Below are 19,055 nucleotides of genomic sequence, written 5' to 3' on the forward strand. Positions count from 1 at the left end.
CAAGACATTTTAGTGTGGAAACTGATGTGAGATAAATGTCAAGCCATGGGTGAGGGATTAGGATTAATGTTGAGTAGATTTATAGTGGTGGAGAGAGAGAGTATACATTATATATATATTAGAAAGACGGATGTTCTAGATGAATGGGGCTTAGTACAGGACAGCAAATAAGCAGTTGGAGTTTATGGAGGGGACAAACCTACTCAGCCCCTTGCAAATGCTCCCCCATTGTAGATGTCAGTGCCAAGCAGGGTCAGTTCACTTAATGTAACATCAAAATGTGGCTGTGTGTGCAGACCCTGTGAACGCTAAGGACTGTCACAACATCTTGGCAACACTAGTGAAGACTTGCACACCAAGAACCATCTACATTCCTAAATGATGTGTTCCCATGTAATGATGACATTTGGCATCTACCTGATAATGTGACATTACTGAAACAGGGGGTCAGTTACCTCAGTTGGCTGATGACTGACTTGTGAAACAGAGTGATGCCAACAGCATGAGTTCAATTCCTGCACTGACTGAGATTATCATGGAAGACTTTCCTTCTCAACCTCTCTCCTCATCTGAAGCATGATGACCCTCAAGTTAAACCAACACCAGTCATCTCTCTATTGAGAGAAGAGCCTGATGTTCCAGTAGGACTTTGGCGACTTTACCCTTACTGAAGTCTGTCTACCCACAAAAGACCCCTGTAAAAAATCTAGTCTGATTAATTATCACCCATTCCTCAGCAAACTTGTGCAAGCAGTCATAAACTGTATCCCTTATCATTCTTTATTTTGGAAAAGAAGAGGATGAAAAGAGTAGAGGACGTCTAGTAGGTATGATACTAAAGCATAAGCAATCAAAGTCGTGCTCTGAAGCAGTAACAAGATTGCAATTCTTTCATATGAGCAGGGTTGTAGACCGGCCATGTGGATCCTATCTCTAATGTCCTATAATTTTAAATCTGTCCCAGAACCATCTTTTTGAACAAGATTTCAGTTAGTTCTTGAAACCATCCAACCATCATCAATTTACTTGGCTGACTACTGTTATAATTTTCAATAAGTTAGAGAGTAAATGAATTAAATATCAAAACATTTAATGAATGTCATGAACCTACAATGCCATTGGAACATTCCAACTGATGCCTCCCCATCACCTAGAGGTTATTCTGTGCTGCAAAACTATGCATGGCCAAAACATTTTACATACAACATCAATTTGCTAGAATCAAAAGACTTTCACACAAACTGCATGTACGTAAATAAGCTTGCCTGTACAAATGAGCTCTTTTATTTACAGCATCCCTGTTAAGCAATTTAAAGCAGATGATGAATAGGAAATTTTAGAAATCTAGCTACCTGCAAACAAAAGGAAAGGTTGCAAGTAACCAAGAAAAAATCATAATAAAAGATCATATCTACTCTCTCCTCACATCTGCACTCAGTGCCATTTGAAAAACAAGAAAATGGGTGTGCATAAAGTTGCAGTATTTGATGTGCATATAGACACAGGAAGTGACACTTGCTCACACTGTACTATTTTCATATCATGTAGTTGTGAAGCCACAGTTGAGAATGGTTAAAGGAAGTAATCTCACTTTGTAAGTATGCAATCGTCAGCAATATTTAAGTAGTACACTCTGGTTGGCACAATTTGCATTAGGCAATGACTTCTGACAATTTCACTGAAAGGTAAGATCCAAACCAGTTCCAAGGAAGAGACATATGGGAGTCAAAATGTCTCGACTTTGTTTCTGTCCACACAGACCTTCATGGTTAAGTTCAGTCAAGGGTGCTCTGTTGCACCTGCCCAATGATTGGCTTGCTAATACGAACCAAGATATGCTTTTAGTTCAAGTGTTTTCAAAATTTCTACAAACTTTTTGGGATATGTTTCCTGCATGAAACCATATTAAAAAAAAAAGTTCATCCTGGCCATTTTTAATTGATTCATAAATTATTGTTTATCTTAAAGGTGAGTTATTTTTCTTAAAGGTGTAAAATTTGGTACATTGCTGTTGAATGAGGCGTTAAAAGAGATATCTAATTACTTGTGAAAATGTTCAGTGGTTATGAAATATAAGCATTTTTAGGTACAGTACTTGCCCATTTCATATGGTAGGAAAGCTGTGTTCTCTCATTTACAGTACTAAAACTGACTTTCATGAATTGGTGTTAGTAAGAGCAGCCGATGTTGGAGTTAGAGATAACACAGTGTGGAGCTGGAGGAACACAGCAGGTCAGGCAGCATCAGAGGAGCAGGGAAGTTGACGTTTCAGGTCAGGACCCTTCTTCAGAAATGGGGGTGGGGGAAGGGAGCTCAGAAATAAATAGGGAGGGGGGGGGGGGGGCTGGGGAAGGTAGATGGGATGGTGATAGTGCAGGTAGGCAGTGGTGGGGATTGGTCAGTGAGGTGGGAGGGGTGGATAGGTGGGACCCCATCGCTCCATACCTGCACTCACCTATCACCATCCCACCTACCTTCCCAGCCCCACCCCTCCTCTCCCTATTTATTTCTGAGCTCCCTTCCCCCTCTCCATTTCTGAAGAAGAGTGCCGACCCGAAACACCAACTTTGCTGCTCCCCTGATGCTGCCTGGCCTGCTGCGTTCCTCCAATTCCACACTGTGTTATTTCATGAATTGGCAACAAGAAGGAGGCCTACTTTCTCTTGACAACAAAGGAACTAAAGTCATCAGTTCAGTAATAGGGAATCTATGCAACGCAGCTTCTTTCCTGCTGTCTGAATTAACCAAGCAGTAATAAGAAAATGCCTTCTCTACAGCTTTGACAAATACATGTTACATTCAAATGTCCTATTTTGCATTGAGTCAAATGTAAATTAATGGATTATTGTGAAAGCTTTCCTACAATATAAATATACATACAATGTTACATACAGTGTCATGGCCCATAAATAGAATCTCCAAATACTGTACTTTTGTTAAAGAACAGCTTATTGAAACAGGTGTGGTTTTGAAATCATTCCTTTAAAATTTGGGACAGTTAGATCCTCAATCAGTTCAATCAGTTAGATCCTCTTTCTTCTAACAGCATATGAGAAAAAAAAAACTTATGTGCGACCTGTCATAAAGTCAGAGACTGACTCCTGAAGCCTTTCCTGGTAAACTTGATTATTTGTTTGTCAGAGGACAAGCCACTTTGCATTTCTGAGTCGAAGTTGCCTGTTCTGCTCACGTTACCTGCCCCTAAAGGTGCAATGAGAAATTTTTTATACTGAAAACAAAATACGCTGGTGATCACATCAGGTCAGGCAGCATCCCTGGAGAGAAAGCAAGCTAATGTTTCGATGACTCTTCATCAGAGCTGAAGTGAAGTATCAGGCAATGGGACCCTTTGTAAGAACCTCTCCAGCTACATTGAGAGCATCTTGAAATCCACTGTACAGGGAACCCCCAGCATCTGTCGCGACACTACAGATTTCTTACAGAAACTCAGCACCCACAGACCAGTCGAACCAGGAACATTCCTTGTCACAATGGACGTTTCAACACTCTACACCAGCATCCCCCATGATGAAGGCATCGCTGCAACAGCCTCAGTGCTCAATACCACCAATTGCCAATTTCCAGACGCCATCCTGCAACTCATCCGTTTCACCCTCGACCACAACGTCTTCACCTTTGACAGCCAGTTCTTCATCAAGACCCATGGAACAGCCATGGGGACTAGGTTTGCTCCCCAATATGCCAACATTTTCGTGCACAGGTTTGGACAAGACTTCCTTGCTGCACAGAACCTCCAACCAATGCTATACACCAGATACACTGATGACATTTTCTTCCTTTGGACTCATGGCGAGGAATCACTGAAACAACTACACAGCGATATCAACAAGTTTCATCCCACCATCAGACTTACCACAGACTACTCTTCAGAATCAGTCTCATTCTTGGACACACACATCTCCATCAGGGACAGACACCTCAGTACCTCACTCTACCGCAAGCCCAAGGATAACCTCATAATGCTGTACTTCTCTAGCTTCCACCCTAAACATAATAAAACAGCCATCCCATATGGACAAGCCCTACACATACACAGGATCTGTTCAGATGAGGAGGAACGCGACAGACACCTGAAGGTGTTGAAGGACACCCTCAAAGGAACAGGATACAATGCTCAATTCATCGATCGCCAGTTCCAATGTGCCACAGCGAGAAACCATAATGACTTCCTCAGAAGACAGACACGGGATAAGTCCGATAGGGTGCCCTTCATTTTCCAGTACTTCCTGGGAGCGAAGAAACTACTCTATGTTCTTCGCAGCCTTCAACACATTATCAATGATAATGAGCACCTCGCCGAGATCTTCCTGACGTCTCCACTTCTCCCCTTCAAACAACCGCCAAACCTTAAGCAGACCATTGTTCATAGCAAACTACCCAGCTTTCAGGACAACACTGACCACAACACTATACAACCCTGTCATGGCAACCTCTGCAAGACATATCAAATCTTCAACATGGACACTACCATCACACGCGGGAACACCACCCACCACGTGCACAACTGATACTCATGTGACTTGGCCAACATTGTCTATCTCATAGCTGCAGGCAACGATGCCCTGAGGTGTGGTATACTGGCGAGACCATGCAGAAGCTATGATAACGGATGAATGGATACCGCGCAACAATCACCAGACAGGAATGGTCCCTCCCACTGGGGGAACACTTAAGTGGTCAGGGACATTCAGCCTCAGATCTTTGGGTAAATGTCCTCCAAGGCGGACTTCGGGATACACAACAACGCAGGGTCACCGAGCAGAGGCTGGTAGCCAAGTTTGGCACTCACGAGGACGGCTCCAACTGGGATCTTGGGTTCATGTCACATTACAGTGAACCTACCACACTATACACTCTCACCCACAGGCGCATACACACACACACACACACACACACCACTCTTTCTCTCACACAAACATGCACACTCTCACACACATGCGCAAACACACACATGTGCGCTCACACACACACTCTCGTTCTCACACGTGCACACACTCTTCCACGTACACACACACACAGTCTCACACACACACACACTCTCGTTCTAACACTCTCATTCTCACATGCACGCGCACACTCTCATTCTCACATGCGCACACACGCACGCACACAGATTCTCACACACACACACTCACTTTCTCATACACACACACACACTCACTCACACTCTCTCTCTCACTCACACATACACACACACACACACACACACACACACTCCCAAACACTCCCACACATACATGTAAATCTATGGGGTGAATTTGTATTTGTAGATACATTATATTTTGTTCAAAAAGCACACAATTTATAGACAGTCAATCAATGTGGCGTTTTATAATTTCCTACTTTAGAAATAAAACCAATCTGATTCCTAACCAAAAGACAAACAGATTCTATACAAGGCCTCACACCTGACATGCATTGTCTGACCTAAAATGTCACCTCTTCTTTACACTGATAAAGACTTTATTTCTCTCAGGGCAGTGACTTGAAAAAAATTCAGGGTTTACACGTGCATAATAATCACTTAAAACCCTCCAACTGATTAAAGATTTAACAGCATCTTAGGTTTGTTTAATAGATCCTCAAAAGTGGTGTCACCCTTTGGTCTTTTACTTATAAATTCTTTGTCTGAGACTATATGTCTGAAGAAGGAGTGAGGATCAGAAAGCTTGTGTTTTCTAATAAACTTGTTGAACTATATAACCTGGTGTCGTGTGATTTCTGACCTTGTCCACCCAGATCCAACACAGCCATGTGTGTGCGTGTGTGTGAGAGAGAGAGAGAAAAAGGGGGTGTGGGGGGAGAGGGAGAGAGAGAGAGAGCGTGAGTGAGTGAGTGAGTGAGTGAGGTGAGTGAGTGAGGTGAGTGAGGTGAGTGAGTGAGGTGAGGTGAGTGAGGTGAGTGAGGTGAGTGAGTGAGGTGAGTGAGTGTGTGTGTGCTGTGGGGGGGGAGGTGGGTGGATGTTGATAGATCAGATTAAGTGATCAGAATGTGAGAATGGCACAACAATGGTGTGAATGGAAAGAACAGACAGTCCCACGAGTGGGGGGACAGGAAAGACGACATGGTGACAGAGAATATAACAAGCAAAGCTAAAAGAAAGGGAAGGAATGGGTTCACAATTTGAAGGTGTTGAACTCAATATTGAGCCCAGAAGGTTGTAAAGTGCCTAGTTTGAAGATAATGTTGCTCCAGTTTTCGCTGTGATTCGTTAGAGCATTCTAGCATGCCGAAGACAGACAAGTGTGCACACGAACACGAGGCTGTGTTAAAATGACCGGCTACAGGAAGATTCGGGTCATGCTTGCACGTGGACCAGAGGTATTCTGCAAAGTGGTCACCCAGACCGTGTTTAGTTTCTTCAACGTGGGGTAGGCCACATTGGATGCAGCGAATATAATACACAACATTGGAGGAGGTACAGGTGAAATGCTGCTTAGATGGTGAGCAGGGAGGAAGTGAAGGGGCAAGTTTTGCACATTCTGCAGTTACATGAGTAAGTGCCGTGGGAAGGGGGAGTGGTGTTGGTGGTTGAGGAATGGACTAAGGTGTCCCGGAGGGAATGATCCTGGTGAAATGCAGACGGGGGAGTAGAGGGGAAGATGCGTTTGGAGATGGCGTTCTACTGGAGTTGTCTGAAATGGCAGAGAATGATCCTTTGAATGCAGAGGCTGGTGGAGTGAAAAGTAAGAACAAGAGGGACCTGATCTCGCTGTTGTGAGTGATGGGAAGGGGCAAGGGCAGAAGAACGCATGATACTTTGGATGTGGTTAAGGGCCCTGTCAACCACAGTGGCTGTGAAACCATGGTTATGGAAGTAGGAAGCCATGTCAGCAGCATGGTTTTGGAAGATGGCATCATCCAAACAGATACGATATAGGCGAAGGGGGAACTGAGAGAATGGGATATGGGATGGGTAGAGCTATATTGAAGGTAACTATGGGAGTCATTGGCTTTGTAGTGGCTGACAGTGGACAGTTCACTCCCTGAAATGGAAACAGAAAGGTCAAGGAATGGAAGGGAAGTGTCACAGATGGAGGATGTGAAAGTTATAGAGGGATGGAAATTGGAGGCAAAATGAACAAATTTTTCAAGGTCCAGGTGGGAGCATGAAACAGCATTGAAACAGTTGTCGATGGCACAGGGCCAGTGTTTATTCAGTTTGTTGCCTATTTTGAAAATGTCATAACAGAAGACCTGAACCTAAATACGGAATCATTGTAATTCAGGAACTACAACATGCATTTACTAAGTGGACACTTCAAAAGCACATTTGAAAATTGCAACCAACAGTAGGAAATAAATTTGTACTAGTAATGTAGAATGAACTCAGTTCTTTCATTATTCATGCCATGCAGTTTGACTTACTTAATTTTCTTAATGTTCTTCTCGCAGAGACGAATGACAATGACAATGGGATAGATTTCCACTTTATGTAATTGCTTCACACAATCCAGCCCAAGTTGCAACAGGCAGTGGGCATTCTGTAATGAAACGTGATGAAAGCCAAAACATTCTTCTTAATTTTATTTTCAATCAATCAATTTTTACAGAAATGGAAAAGTAGCAATGGAATTATGTAGAATATGCTTTATATTAAATTATTGTTTCGGATTGTAAACCAATTAACTCAAATCACAATTAGCTCAACAGCACATGTGAATAGAACTTAGGAGCACACACCCAATAGCTCAGCTAGTAATGCAGCAAGTAGCAAAATTTAACTGACTCAGAAGATCCCAGGTAATACCTCTGGTCCAAGGTGAATTAACTGATCTTACTGAAGGCAATGGTAGGGACATCACAATTCACCCAATTCTCCTGCTTTGGGGTAATAATCTTAGTCACTGTTTCCATTCCCGAACATAATCCAGTGACCTCAACAGGAAACATGTATATGTTGTTGCCAGTTCAAAACAGAAGTAAGGGTTGGTCACTCTCCAAGGCCACTGCCAAGGTTTCTCAATAAGAAACATCCATTTTGTTGAGGCACTGGGTGGGTGGGGAAGGAGAGTGTTGGATGGGTTGTTCAATATATCTATTAAACTCTGTTCTTGAATGATGAGAAAGAACCCTCTGGAGAGGAAGCCAAGTGACATGGAAAAAGACGACAAATATCACAAATAAAAGAGAACAAATATATAAACAAAAATAAAGTTAGAAATGCATCGCAACACTTTCCATATTAATTCAGTGGTAAGAACACTGTCTACAGACGTACTGAGCCATATGAATAGGGAAGGTCTCCTTTTTATCTTTGGTTATTTGAGAGTTACTGTCTTTAATTGGCATCAGTATTATGAGGCTGGGAACGGAAGCATTCGAAACATTTTCCACTCCTAGTCATCCAATAATACTTCCTTATCTTTTCACCTTCTTTTGGTGTTGGCTTGAAGTTAAATAAAATTTAAGTAGGTATGTTTTTCTTCCTTGGAAGATTAAATAGTTGTGGTGGAATTCATGTTGGTTGGAGCGTGTTATTTATTTATATTTGATAGTTTGAAGCGATATATGTGCGTTGCTTATCCTATTGTTTCATTTGTTATTGAGGAGAGGTAGATAAAACATATAAGCACACCATTATCAAATAGGTTCATATAATTAAACAAACGTGGTATTGTTTGTGGTAGAGAATGGATCTGAATTAGAAACTCATAAATTCAATCTCATTTTGTGACACTTATATTTGTCTTCCATAATTCAGTAAAATTTGCTAATTCGTTTACTGACACTTGGAATAGTTTTGGTCCACTTATCTAAGGAAAGATGTACTGGGGTTGGATGCAGTCCAAAAAAGGTTCTCTAGTTTGATCCCAGGGATGGAAGGTTTTTCTTAAGAGGAGAATGTGAATAAGTTTGGGTCTGGACTCAGTAGAATTTAGAAGTATTAGAGGAGACCTTAATGAAACTTATAAGGTTCTTAGGGTTTTGTGAGGGTAGAAACGGAGGGGTGTTTTCCCTCATGGAAGACTTTAAGTCTAGAGGGCATAATCACAGAGTAAGGGATCACCAAGTTAGGATGAGATGAGGAGGAATTTCTTCTCTCAGAGAATAGTGTATCTGTGGAGTTCTTTACCACAGAGGGCTGTAGAGATTTGTTTGGTAATTATACTCAAGGCTTAGACAGATTTTATTTATCGGTAAGAGAATCAAGGGTTATGGGAAAAGGCAGGAAAGAGGAGTTGAGGATTATCAGATCAGCCATGATCTCATTGAATGGCAAAGCAAACTTGATGGGCCAAATGACTTATTTCTATTCCTATGTCTTTTCCATCCAGATGAAGGTGAACAATGGATAAAGAGTGGCTATGAAGAACAAGGATTATAATCAGAGAGCAAGAAGTGCACATAAAAGTCCAGTGAAAGAAATTCAAAATCCAAATCAGTTACAACAGAAAGCACCAATATTACCTTAGCAACTACAGCTTCTACAGCTGTCCGTGTGTAACAGGAACGAAGTAGGTTCTGTACTTCAATCACACCCAAAATATCTCCTTTTCTGTCTTTTGCAGCATACTCAGTACTATTCAAGCACTCTAAAATAAATTACAAGTTCTAATTCAGTGTAATTTAAATATTATGAACAATACGTGAAATTTACAAACTAAATAGGTCTTTACTATATATCTATATTTTTATAAACAACTATTAAAATATCTTGGGTGTTGTCTTGTGCTCTTTAGATACAATACAGTTAATCCTGGATTAACACGGTAGTTACCCCATTAAGCAAAACTGTGTTATTCAAAGTACCTATTCCTATAGATACTCATGTGATTCAGGTTATATTCCCAGAACATCAACCAAATAAAGAATACAAGCGCAATGTTAATATAAAATGCCAAAATAAACACTGGAATGTTTAAAAAGAATATCTCTTAATGATTCTTGACAAAGGTACAAGATTGCTTATCTGGAAGTGGAAGGCATGTCATATGCAGCTCTGGAAGTTGAAACCCAATGCTCTTTGGATATCCATGTTTCACTCACCACACTCAAATCTAGGCAGCACATCTAGCAACACTTGGAACTGATTTCCTACTTTTTTTAGCCACAGCTTCTTTGCTTTCGTGGCTGCAGCACTTAGTCAGATGTGCTATCATAGTCAGAGATGCCAGTCAATGGCTAAAATGAGCTGAATAAAGAGGAATCTGTTCAGGAGTGCTGAAATTTGGCTTGCGTTTATTCCTTCATGCTGCTGGACTTTGGGTAAGAGCCACATTATCATGAACCAGGTGCACATTACAACAATGATGGAAAGAAAATGATAGGGAAAGGACATGAAAGTGGATGAAGCAAATGTCAGATCAGCCATGATTCCATTGAATGGCAGAGCAGGCTCAAGAGACCAAATGATCTTTCTGTTCCTTCTGGTTTTATGGTATTAAAGTAAAAACTGTGTCATGGTGAAACCATATTAATCAATGCAGTTTCTTTCAGCGTGGGTAAATAAACACTTGGGTTTACAGCTAAATTCTTTGCTTATTAAAATATGGACTACCAGTCAAAAAAATCACTTCGAGAATTCGCTGTTCGGACCATGCACACTCAGTGTAGTGTGGTCCATATCAGATCTAAAGTTTCCTCCATTAATTTCCAACAATGAAGGAAATTAAAATAGAGGCTAAAAGGTAAATGCCTCTGTCTCAGAGAAGTCTTCACTGACATTTATAATTAATCATTGATTCTGTTCCTTCACTTTATCAAAATGTGGTATATTTATGGCTGAGAAGATCCTTACCATATTTACATTTCTCATACTCGGCTAGGTCCTTCAGCTTCTCAAGCACAACTTTTCCAATGCAAGTGGGCGCTATTATCACTGGTCGCAGAGATGGTGGATGGCACGGCCTGACCAGTGAGTAGGGCATTAATGTAAAGCAACTGCCAGGAGACTTGTCATCTAAAGTAAATTAAAATAAAATGTTAGAAATAGAAACAATAACTGCACCTTTCAGATTCAAGTACAAAAGAGGAGTAAAGCTAGTGAGTGGTGTTGTATGTGAAATCTGGGACCCAGTCAGCATGAATGATATGAGGTAGCATCTGATAACATTTGATGAACTCAAAGTGCCATCTCAATTCCCACTGATTCCTCGCTGTCACCTTTACAGAATGAATTGAGGGAAAATCACATATTTCTGTTCAGTCAGACTATCGCAAAAGGTTAAGGATCTTAAATTGAAATAACAATCTTGTGCTTAAATTTCATCTTTGCCTTTCTTATATTAGAGGTTTATTACTGGAAGGTGAGATGACCATTTGAGTAATGATCATATAAGGTCGTAACAAAATAAGTGTTGACATAATAGAACATTGGAGTCTTCAATTCTTACCTTGTTCTTTGTTGGGATTAATGGTACCATAGTCAAACAATAACCAGTGTGGATTTTTCTGACTTATTTCAGTGCTGACTATTCTCATAAACTTATTTTGGTTTGAAGATGACTTTTTCCAACCTTGCTAGAAAATACAAGCACAGCACAGATTATTGGGAAACAGTTGGCTATGGTGTGTGACCTGAAAAACAGCAAATAATTTCTGTACACTTTCAACGTGTTAAATGGTTCATGTGATGAAGTAATGGATACTTTAAATGGGTGAAATTACTTAAAGTAAACAGTTAAGCCAGTAAGACTTATGCTAAGAAGCATTTGCCTTACTGACACCACAGTGTAATGTGCATAGACATATGTATGGAACATGTATGCCACCAAAAGACATGAGACAAACACTACTTCCTGGTTGTCAATAGTTTCTCTCAACCTCAGCTTTTAGTTTGCAGCTCTAGAGTGCAACATAACTTTCCTAATTCATAAAACTAGATGCTTTCCACACAGAGAGACTTGTCATTGAAGCATTTGGAGGGTGGATGAAATACGATGACAAGTGATTCATAATTATTTTAAGATATGCCTTTCTCAGGAGCAAATTGATTCAGTACCATGTATTCCACATCATTTCTCTCAAATCTATCTGCTTTGCCTACCACATATGAAAACCCACAAAACGTTATTAGATTACATATGCATTATGTTCAATAGGACTTTGAAGTGTAAGCTATGGACGGCCCTGCTGAAATCCAGCACCGTAAGTAAGGCAGCACCATACGATTCATTCAATGAATACATGTAACTGAGCTGGCCTCAAGTTAAAGGACATAACATACATTCAAACACATAAAAGATCAGGAACTATTCTTTTTTTGTCTGACTATTTGGTTTCCAATCCACCTTATCCTCTTTGTTGATCAAATCTCAGTAGTGAAATGGTTTGGAGCCCTTTTAAAATATGTTTGATTAACATTACACTCACCTTTTTACTTGATGGGGGCTGTTGCATCATGTTCCGAATTGTTCCAATCAACAAATGCTGAGCCCTAAATAGAAACAAGAGACTCACACTTAGATCTTTATTGGACCGAACACAAATAGATACTGTTTTACAGGACTAGATATCCTGGATAGGGTTTCCTCCTTAACTGAGGCTATTTGTAGCACTCCTTACCAGTAGCTAACTCAGTACATTTCAGGACTCAAACCTGAAAATTTTCGGGAATTTAGAGGCAAAATACTGTGTGGATGTTGGAGATCTGAAATTTAAAAAAAAAAAATCAGAAAGCCTGGCATCTATGGAGAGCAAAATAAAGTTCTGACTTTGGAACCGTTCCAAACAGAAGTTAACCTTTCTATCTCCACAGATGGTTCCAGACCTGCTGCAGTTTTCCAGTGCTTTCTGTTTTTATTTCTGAAGAAATTCAGAGCTGTTTCTCAACAGGTCTGACCATCCAATACACAATGATGCTTTTGATGTGGAATTCCATATTTTAATCATATTTAGACCAAATAAAGTCATTCTTGTTTTCTACAACATACTGACTTAAGATAAATTAATAAACCCAAGATTACCGAAGCTGGTTCTAGTGCATAAGTGCCACCTGGAAGAAAGTGGTTCAGTCAGCACAGACTAGTCATTAAACATGCAACCTGCTGATCTATACGGTTGGCTTACATGTTGGTAAGCATTTAGCAACCTCAATTTAATTCATTTATAGTTTGTAAGCTAGGTCAAGTTTAAGCTTGAAAGTAATATATGACTTACTCACATCGGCCAGTTCTGATTCCGTCAGTCAAGCAAAACAGACTTAAAGCACTATTCCAGAATAATGATACTCAGATTCACAACATTAATCCTCACAGACTAAGTCCCTAATACTATGATGAGCAAAGGAAAAATTTGAGTATTTGGGTCACCCTAAGCAATGCACCATCTAGCAGCGCATTACAAAATTACCGTAACTGTTCACTTATGGGATATTCTTATGTACGATATACGGAATATAATTACTAGGTAAAAACAGAATAAAAAATAAACAAGCAGCAATGTTTTGCTTTGACTGTCCCTGTGTAGAAACATACCACCAAGGAACACAAGACAGAGATGGTCAAAGGGAAGGAACAATTTTCTCCTACAGCAAAACATGTTAAGTCCAGGTAAAACCAAGAACTGTGGATGCTGGAAGTCTGAAATTTCAGTTTTTGTTTTTAAAGGCAGGCAATACTTTGATTTTTAATGCATAGTGTCACAGAGTGCAGCAGTGCAAGCTTGACTTTCCTATGTCATGATCCTGTCAAAGCTCCATTATTTGCGCAGCATTAAGGAGGCAGCGTCAAATGGTTGACCTTGGCTTAACATCTCTCCAAAAGAGGATGCAAAAAATAGATCACAGGCTATAGTTCCACAGCTTGAAGCAACCAGTTTGTAAGACAACAAAATGTATATACATGGTGTGTACAAAAAATTACCATCAGCATTCATTCCTTTCAAAAAAAATGCTGCAATGCTTTAAATTAAAAACATTTATTATAGTCCAGATGGATTTCCAAAGCTGAAATCTTCATCAACATGACATACTTACCAATAGTAATTTGGAATAGTTCCACCTTCCATATCTGCCATTGTGTTCCGATTCACTCTGAACGCTTTCCACTCATTATTGCCTTTGTGAATGGTGTCAGTGATGTGCAGGATTTCATTGCACTGAACAGTAAATTCTCCAATAGCCCCACTTTCCTTATCAAATGAAACATTGACGCGGATGTAGAACGAATCACCCGAGGTAGCAATCTTCTTCTTAATATTTTCCGCCAATGTTTGATATGCTGATTAAACAAAACACACAACATATGCTGTTTGTTGTATTTTATTATATCACAGCTTAACATCAACATGGACATTGAACTGAAGGTACAAAAATACAGGAGGTTTAAAATTTTTGCCTAAATTCTAATGTGACAGATCAAGCAGATAGTTTTATATGAAAAAAAATTCAGATCAAATAAGCTATGAAAATTGAGCAAAGTTTTCAAATTGTACTGGGGCATACAGAGTTTTTTTTAATATATTCCTGATTCACTGTATTTCTGATTTTCTCTATCTGAAGAGAAAAATACACAAATAGAACAAATAATCTGGTATGGCATAAGATCAATGAGTTACCATGCTTGCCATATGTAATGTGACTTGTCCAAGTGCTGGAAATTTGCTTAAATGCTTGTTACAGCCATGAAAAATATGGTTCATGAGTGGAAAACAATCACATGCCCTGATGATTAACTTATAGTCAAAACATCCATCTGTCTACATTTTAATTCCCCAAAGTCCATAAATTCATACAGCAAAATTGAGGTTGATGTACCTGGTGTTGGAAGGTATAGTTCTATGTCTGGGGTTAAAAGAAAACTTTGAAATTGATTTAGGGAGATTGTGGTAATTTTGAAATGCACAATATCAAGCAAGTCATGGGACTTAAACTTGTGATTTTGTTTTTTCCTGCCTAACAATGTATGCTCCACAGTAATGTGGATGAGTAAGTCTAGTTAAGATGCCAACACTGCTATTTATCCAATATTGGGTAATTCAGTTTATTTTTCCTCATCCACACAGTCTCTTTTGGCTGGCAAAATACTCCAAAGTCAGCCAGAAGACATTCCAAATTGAAAAAACAATTACTACTGTGATTCTATTCTGCCAGTTGTACAACACCTTCACATCCCATTAAAAGGAATATCAAATTAAATGTATGTGCAGTTTAGTTTAAAAATTTATCCTATCATAATTCCAAATCACTGCAATATGATAATTAGCCAGAGGCCAATAAGCATTTGTATTTCATACTTTTAAAAAGTCTTATCAATTGGATTTTCTTGCACAATTGTTGAATTGTAATTAATTCAAACTTACTTTAGTTTCATTCTCACAATTTTGTGAATGTTATCATCTAACAAGCAGATGGTGGTTTGGAAAGGTTAGTGAGCCAATGTGGATTAACTGACAAGAATTTCACCAAGTCCCAGTCACCTAGCATTTGTGTTCAGTGACGTAATTGGCTTCCGGCCAAACATTGAAATTCTCATCTTTGTTTCAAATCGACTTGGCCCCGAGTTCTGAATTTTCCTTCCTACACTTACGTGGCTGTATACATTGTTTTGTTCCTCCAAGGCACTCCTTAAAATCTAGCAGCCTTTAATATCACCTTATGCAGTTCAATGTTATACTTTGTTGTGTAATGTTCCCATGAAGTGCTCTGTGGATACTTTATTATGTAACAGGTGCTATACAAAAATATGCGGTTTCTTACACTACTAACTCCAATAACTCTTATGAACCAGCAAATCTAATAATCTAACCAAATGCAAATTGAAATAACAAATAACAGCACAAAATAGACAACATTAATTACTGTTTATAATTGGTGTTTTAAAGGGTTCAGGTCTCTATAATAGTTTTCTGAATAAAATTTCATCAATTTGATCTTTTCTGAAATCATTGACGGTATATTTGATTACGCTGGCAATACATGTGGCATGGATTGCTTAATATACCTGCTGGCTATTAGATTCAGGACAGGGCATTTCTTCTCATTTGTTGTTGAACTCACCTTCTCCCTTATGCCTTATGGCTAAAGAACACATCCCTTTAATTTGCTTCAAGGTCCAAACAGCCTCCTCCAAACTGGCATCCTCCAGTACAGTCTTTTTTGGATCTCTGTCATTATTTTCCACCTGCAAATTAATCAAATTAGTCTTCCAAAAAAATGTCAGTCCTATATAGCCAAACAATACCATTTTCAACATAATCAGTGCATTTATGAAACTGCTTTTGTATATCAAGATTTGTATGGAAGCCAAGGAATTGATTTGAAAATAGTACAGGTAGATATTGACACTATATTAGAGTCCAACTATGATGTTAGAAATTGAGGAACACTTTATCATCGAGATTTGATTTTGGAATACCACCAGCACCTGTGGGATATATTCTCATGGAAGTTAAATTTCAACTGAAGATGCATTTTGTTATAAAGGTGACTGATTGAATGAAGTATGTGAAATAATTTGAAAGGAAACATGGTTCTACAAATGTGAGAAAAATTAGAAAAAGGTGTGTACAACATCCCTGTAACCTTGTCATTTTGGTCATTGACTTATAAGCACAAATTAATGCAACATCAAGGCATTGTCAATATTACAAGAACAAGTGAGAATTTAGAGGAGTGTTCAGAGGTGTGTTAAAGTAGGGAAAGGAAATTAATTTCTACTTGAGCTGAGAGGTGAAAGTAGCAACTCTTTCCTTTTTAACCCACCTCTAGTCTTGAAGTCACACTTAGTCTGTGAACAATGGTTGCACAGACACTCATTATGTATGTTTAAATAATGTGTGTTGGTAGACTATCTGGCTCAGCCTCTCCCCATGCAGGCATGTATTCAACTGCACATATAGCATCGAGCTGGACTTCTGTCTTTTTTGCCCTGGTCTACATCTAGACCTATAAAGTTTACCCTTAATTCTACTGAAAAATCAGCTAAGGCAGCACAGCCTGAAGATTGAACTCAGAAGCTCACCTCTCTACATGACCCAGAAATTGAGGAGTACAGATTTCCAGATAGCTATAGTCTGCACACCATGGACACCTAAAAAACATCCACACCATTTCAGCCTCATATGATTCTAACTTGGCAATTTAAAATAGGTATTAGATCCTTTGCAGCTCCATCAGCTATGTCAGGACTCCTCTAGGTTTGCTCAGAGTGGACCAGGCACCAGGGCAGATTCTGCAGGCATGGATGTATTCTGAATCTGGTCACCACCAAAAATGTAACTTTTAATTTGGGAGTTTTAAATTCGTGTGGAGCCAGAAAGAGCAGGTGTACTTCTGCCAATATCACGGGACATTTGCTAGCTGTCACCCTTATTTTTCTAACCAACACCAATGCCATCAGTCACCCAGTGCCCTGAGCCATCTTGACCTCCCTCCCCAAGCCCAATTTCAGGCAATGATAAATTTATATCTCCAAAAACGTACCTCCGAGCAATCAGAATCCCTGAAACTGGGGAGATGAAATCAATATTCTATACAGTTTTTAAAATGTTTGACTCCTTATATCATAAACAAAAATTCATCATTTAAAAATTCACAGAGCTATGCATTTTGAGAATGCATTCATTAACTTCATGGCCAATCGGGCTCATTACTTTCTTTTCTCTCTCTTTGAACCCATATACATAGATCCTTTCCCGCTGCAAAACTCTTTATTGCTAAGAGAGAAAGCTAATGACTCACTCAAACATTTTTGACCAATTGAAGGAGTACAAGAAAGACAAAACTTCACACAGCCTCTCCACTGTGGCAGGGTCAAAGCAGGGAGCTGACCATCTGCAGAACTGAAAGTCCAAGTGTAAACTTTACAGCTAAAAGTCTCCAGCGTGTCACACACAACACAGGAACGTAACTTCAAATATTTGAAAATCAAAACACATCCCTTGCATGTACAAAATGTGTTCACTGGTAGCATATACAGTTCATTTAAAATTGAATTATCATGAAAGACAGATCCATTGGATGGAGATAATAAAAGTCTCAGCATGCATAAACCATCGTAAGAATGACTTTAATGAGTTATCTGTTTTCACAACAGTGGTCAAAGAAGCATTACCAATATTTGCCTCACTTTTGATTTGTCCTCTGCGTCACTTCACTGTTGAACTGCATTTGTGACTAAGAAAATATATATCGAAATATTTTGTATGAATAAAAAAAGTGTATAAAATTTGTATGAAATTAAAAAAAGTGGGTAAAGACCACTGTTTGAGGTCCTTCTGCCAAAGTTAAATGGGGGTCTGTTCAGTTATCAGATTTTCCTAGTGCCTCAAATGCATGTAAATTTAATCTTGTACAAGTAAGAGATGCTTTCGGTTTGTTTGCTTGTTGGATAGAGTCAAACTCCAATGTTTTGGTTGTTTCCTTGATATACAGAACCGAACTATGTTTGCGATTATGTGTACATGTAAGATTTTTTTTATGAATAAAGTATATTTTTGAAATAAAACAAAAACTGTTGCATTCATGTGAACATTCAAATTAGAAGCAGGAGCAGGCCACTGGTCTCCTTGCGCTTGCTCTGTCATACAATATGATCATGGCTGATCTAATAATCCCAAATTTCTGCCTACCCCTTGATAACTTTTCACCTCCTTACTAATCGAGAATCTATCTAACACTGTATTAAACACATTCAAATACTTTGCTTCCATAGCCTTTTGAAGGAGAAAGGTCCAAAGACTCGCAGCCCTCTGCAAGTAAAAGTTTCCACTTACCTCCATCTTAAATGAGCAACCTCTTATTTTTAAGTAGTAATGTCTAGTTCTGGATTTTCCCACAAAGGAAACACCCTTTCTACAACCACACAATCAAGAACCGTCAGGATCTTACATGTTTCAACCATGTTGTCTCTTACTCTTCTAAACTATAGTGAAAACAAGTCTAGCCGGTCCAACATTTCCTTATAAAACAACTCCCCCATTCCAGGTGTTGGGCAATTTTTCCTCTACTTTGTGTGTCATGCAGCCACTGGATAGCTCTGTGCACATTGAATGGTATACCAATGAATGGCTTCTGCTTCTGGAACCCTGCTGCACTCAGATCTCAGAGGTCCAAGAAAAATTACAGGGAACATTGAGTGTCAGTCTAGGAA

General features: G+C 39.2%; 1 protein-coding gene across 1 annotated transcript in view; it reads right to left on the minus strand.

The window, feature by feature from the left end:
• The window catches only part of LOC109931210 (caspase recruitment domain-containing protein 14-like), a 69,742-nt gene that overhangs the window by 1,700 nt on the left and 48,987 nt on the right, over positions 1 to 19,055 (minus strand). Inside the window, exons 12-18 of the mRNA XM_048611105.1 lie at positions 15,962 to 16,085; positions 13,940 to 14,183; positions 12,337 to 12,400; positions 11,358 to 11,484; positions 10,763 to 10,924; positions 9,433 to 9,557; positions 7,390 to 7,505 (exon numbers count right to left, since the gene is read on the minus strand). Coding sequence (XP_048467062.1) covers positions 7,390 to 7,505; positions 9,433 to 9,557; positions 10,763 to 10,924; positions 11,358 to 11,484; positions 12,337 to 12,400; positions 13,940 to 14,183; positions 15,962 to 16,085 — 962 coding nt within the window. The remainder of the gene's footprint in view (positions 1 to 7,389; positions 7,506 to 9,432; positions 9,558 to 10,762; positions 10,925 to 11,357; positions 11,485 to 12,336; positions 12,401 to 13,939; positions 14,184 to 15,961; positions 16,086 to 19,055) is intronic.

This window comes from Rhincodon typus, chromosome 23, assembly GCF_021869965.1.
Source record: "Rhincodon typus isolate 14 chromosome 23, sRhiTyp1.1, whole genome shotgun sequence".
NCBI classification, from domain to species: Eukaryota; Metazoa; Chordata; class Chondrichthyes; order Orectolobiformes; family Rhincodontidae; genus Rhincodon; species Rhincodon typus.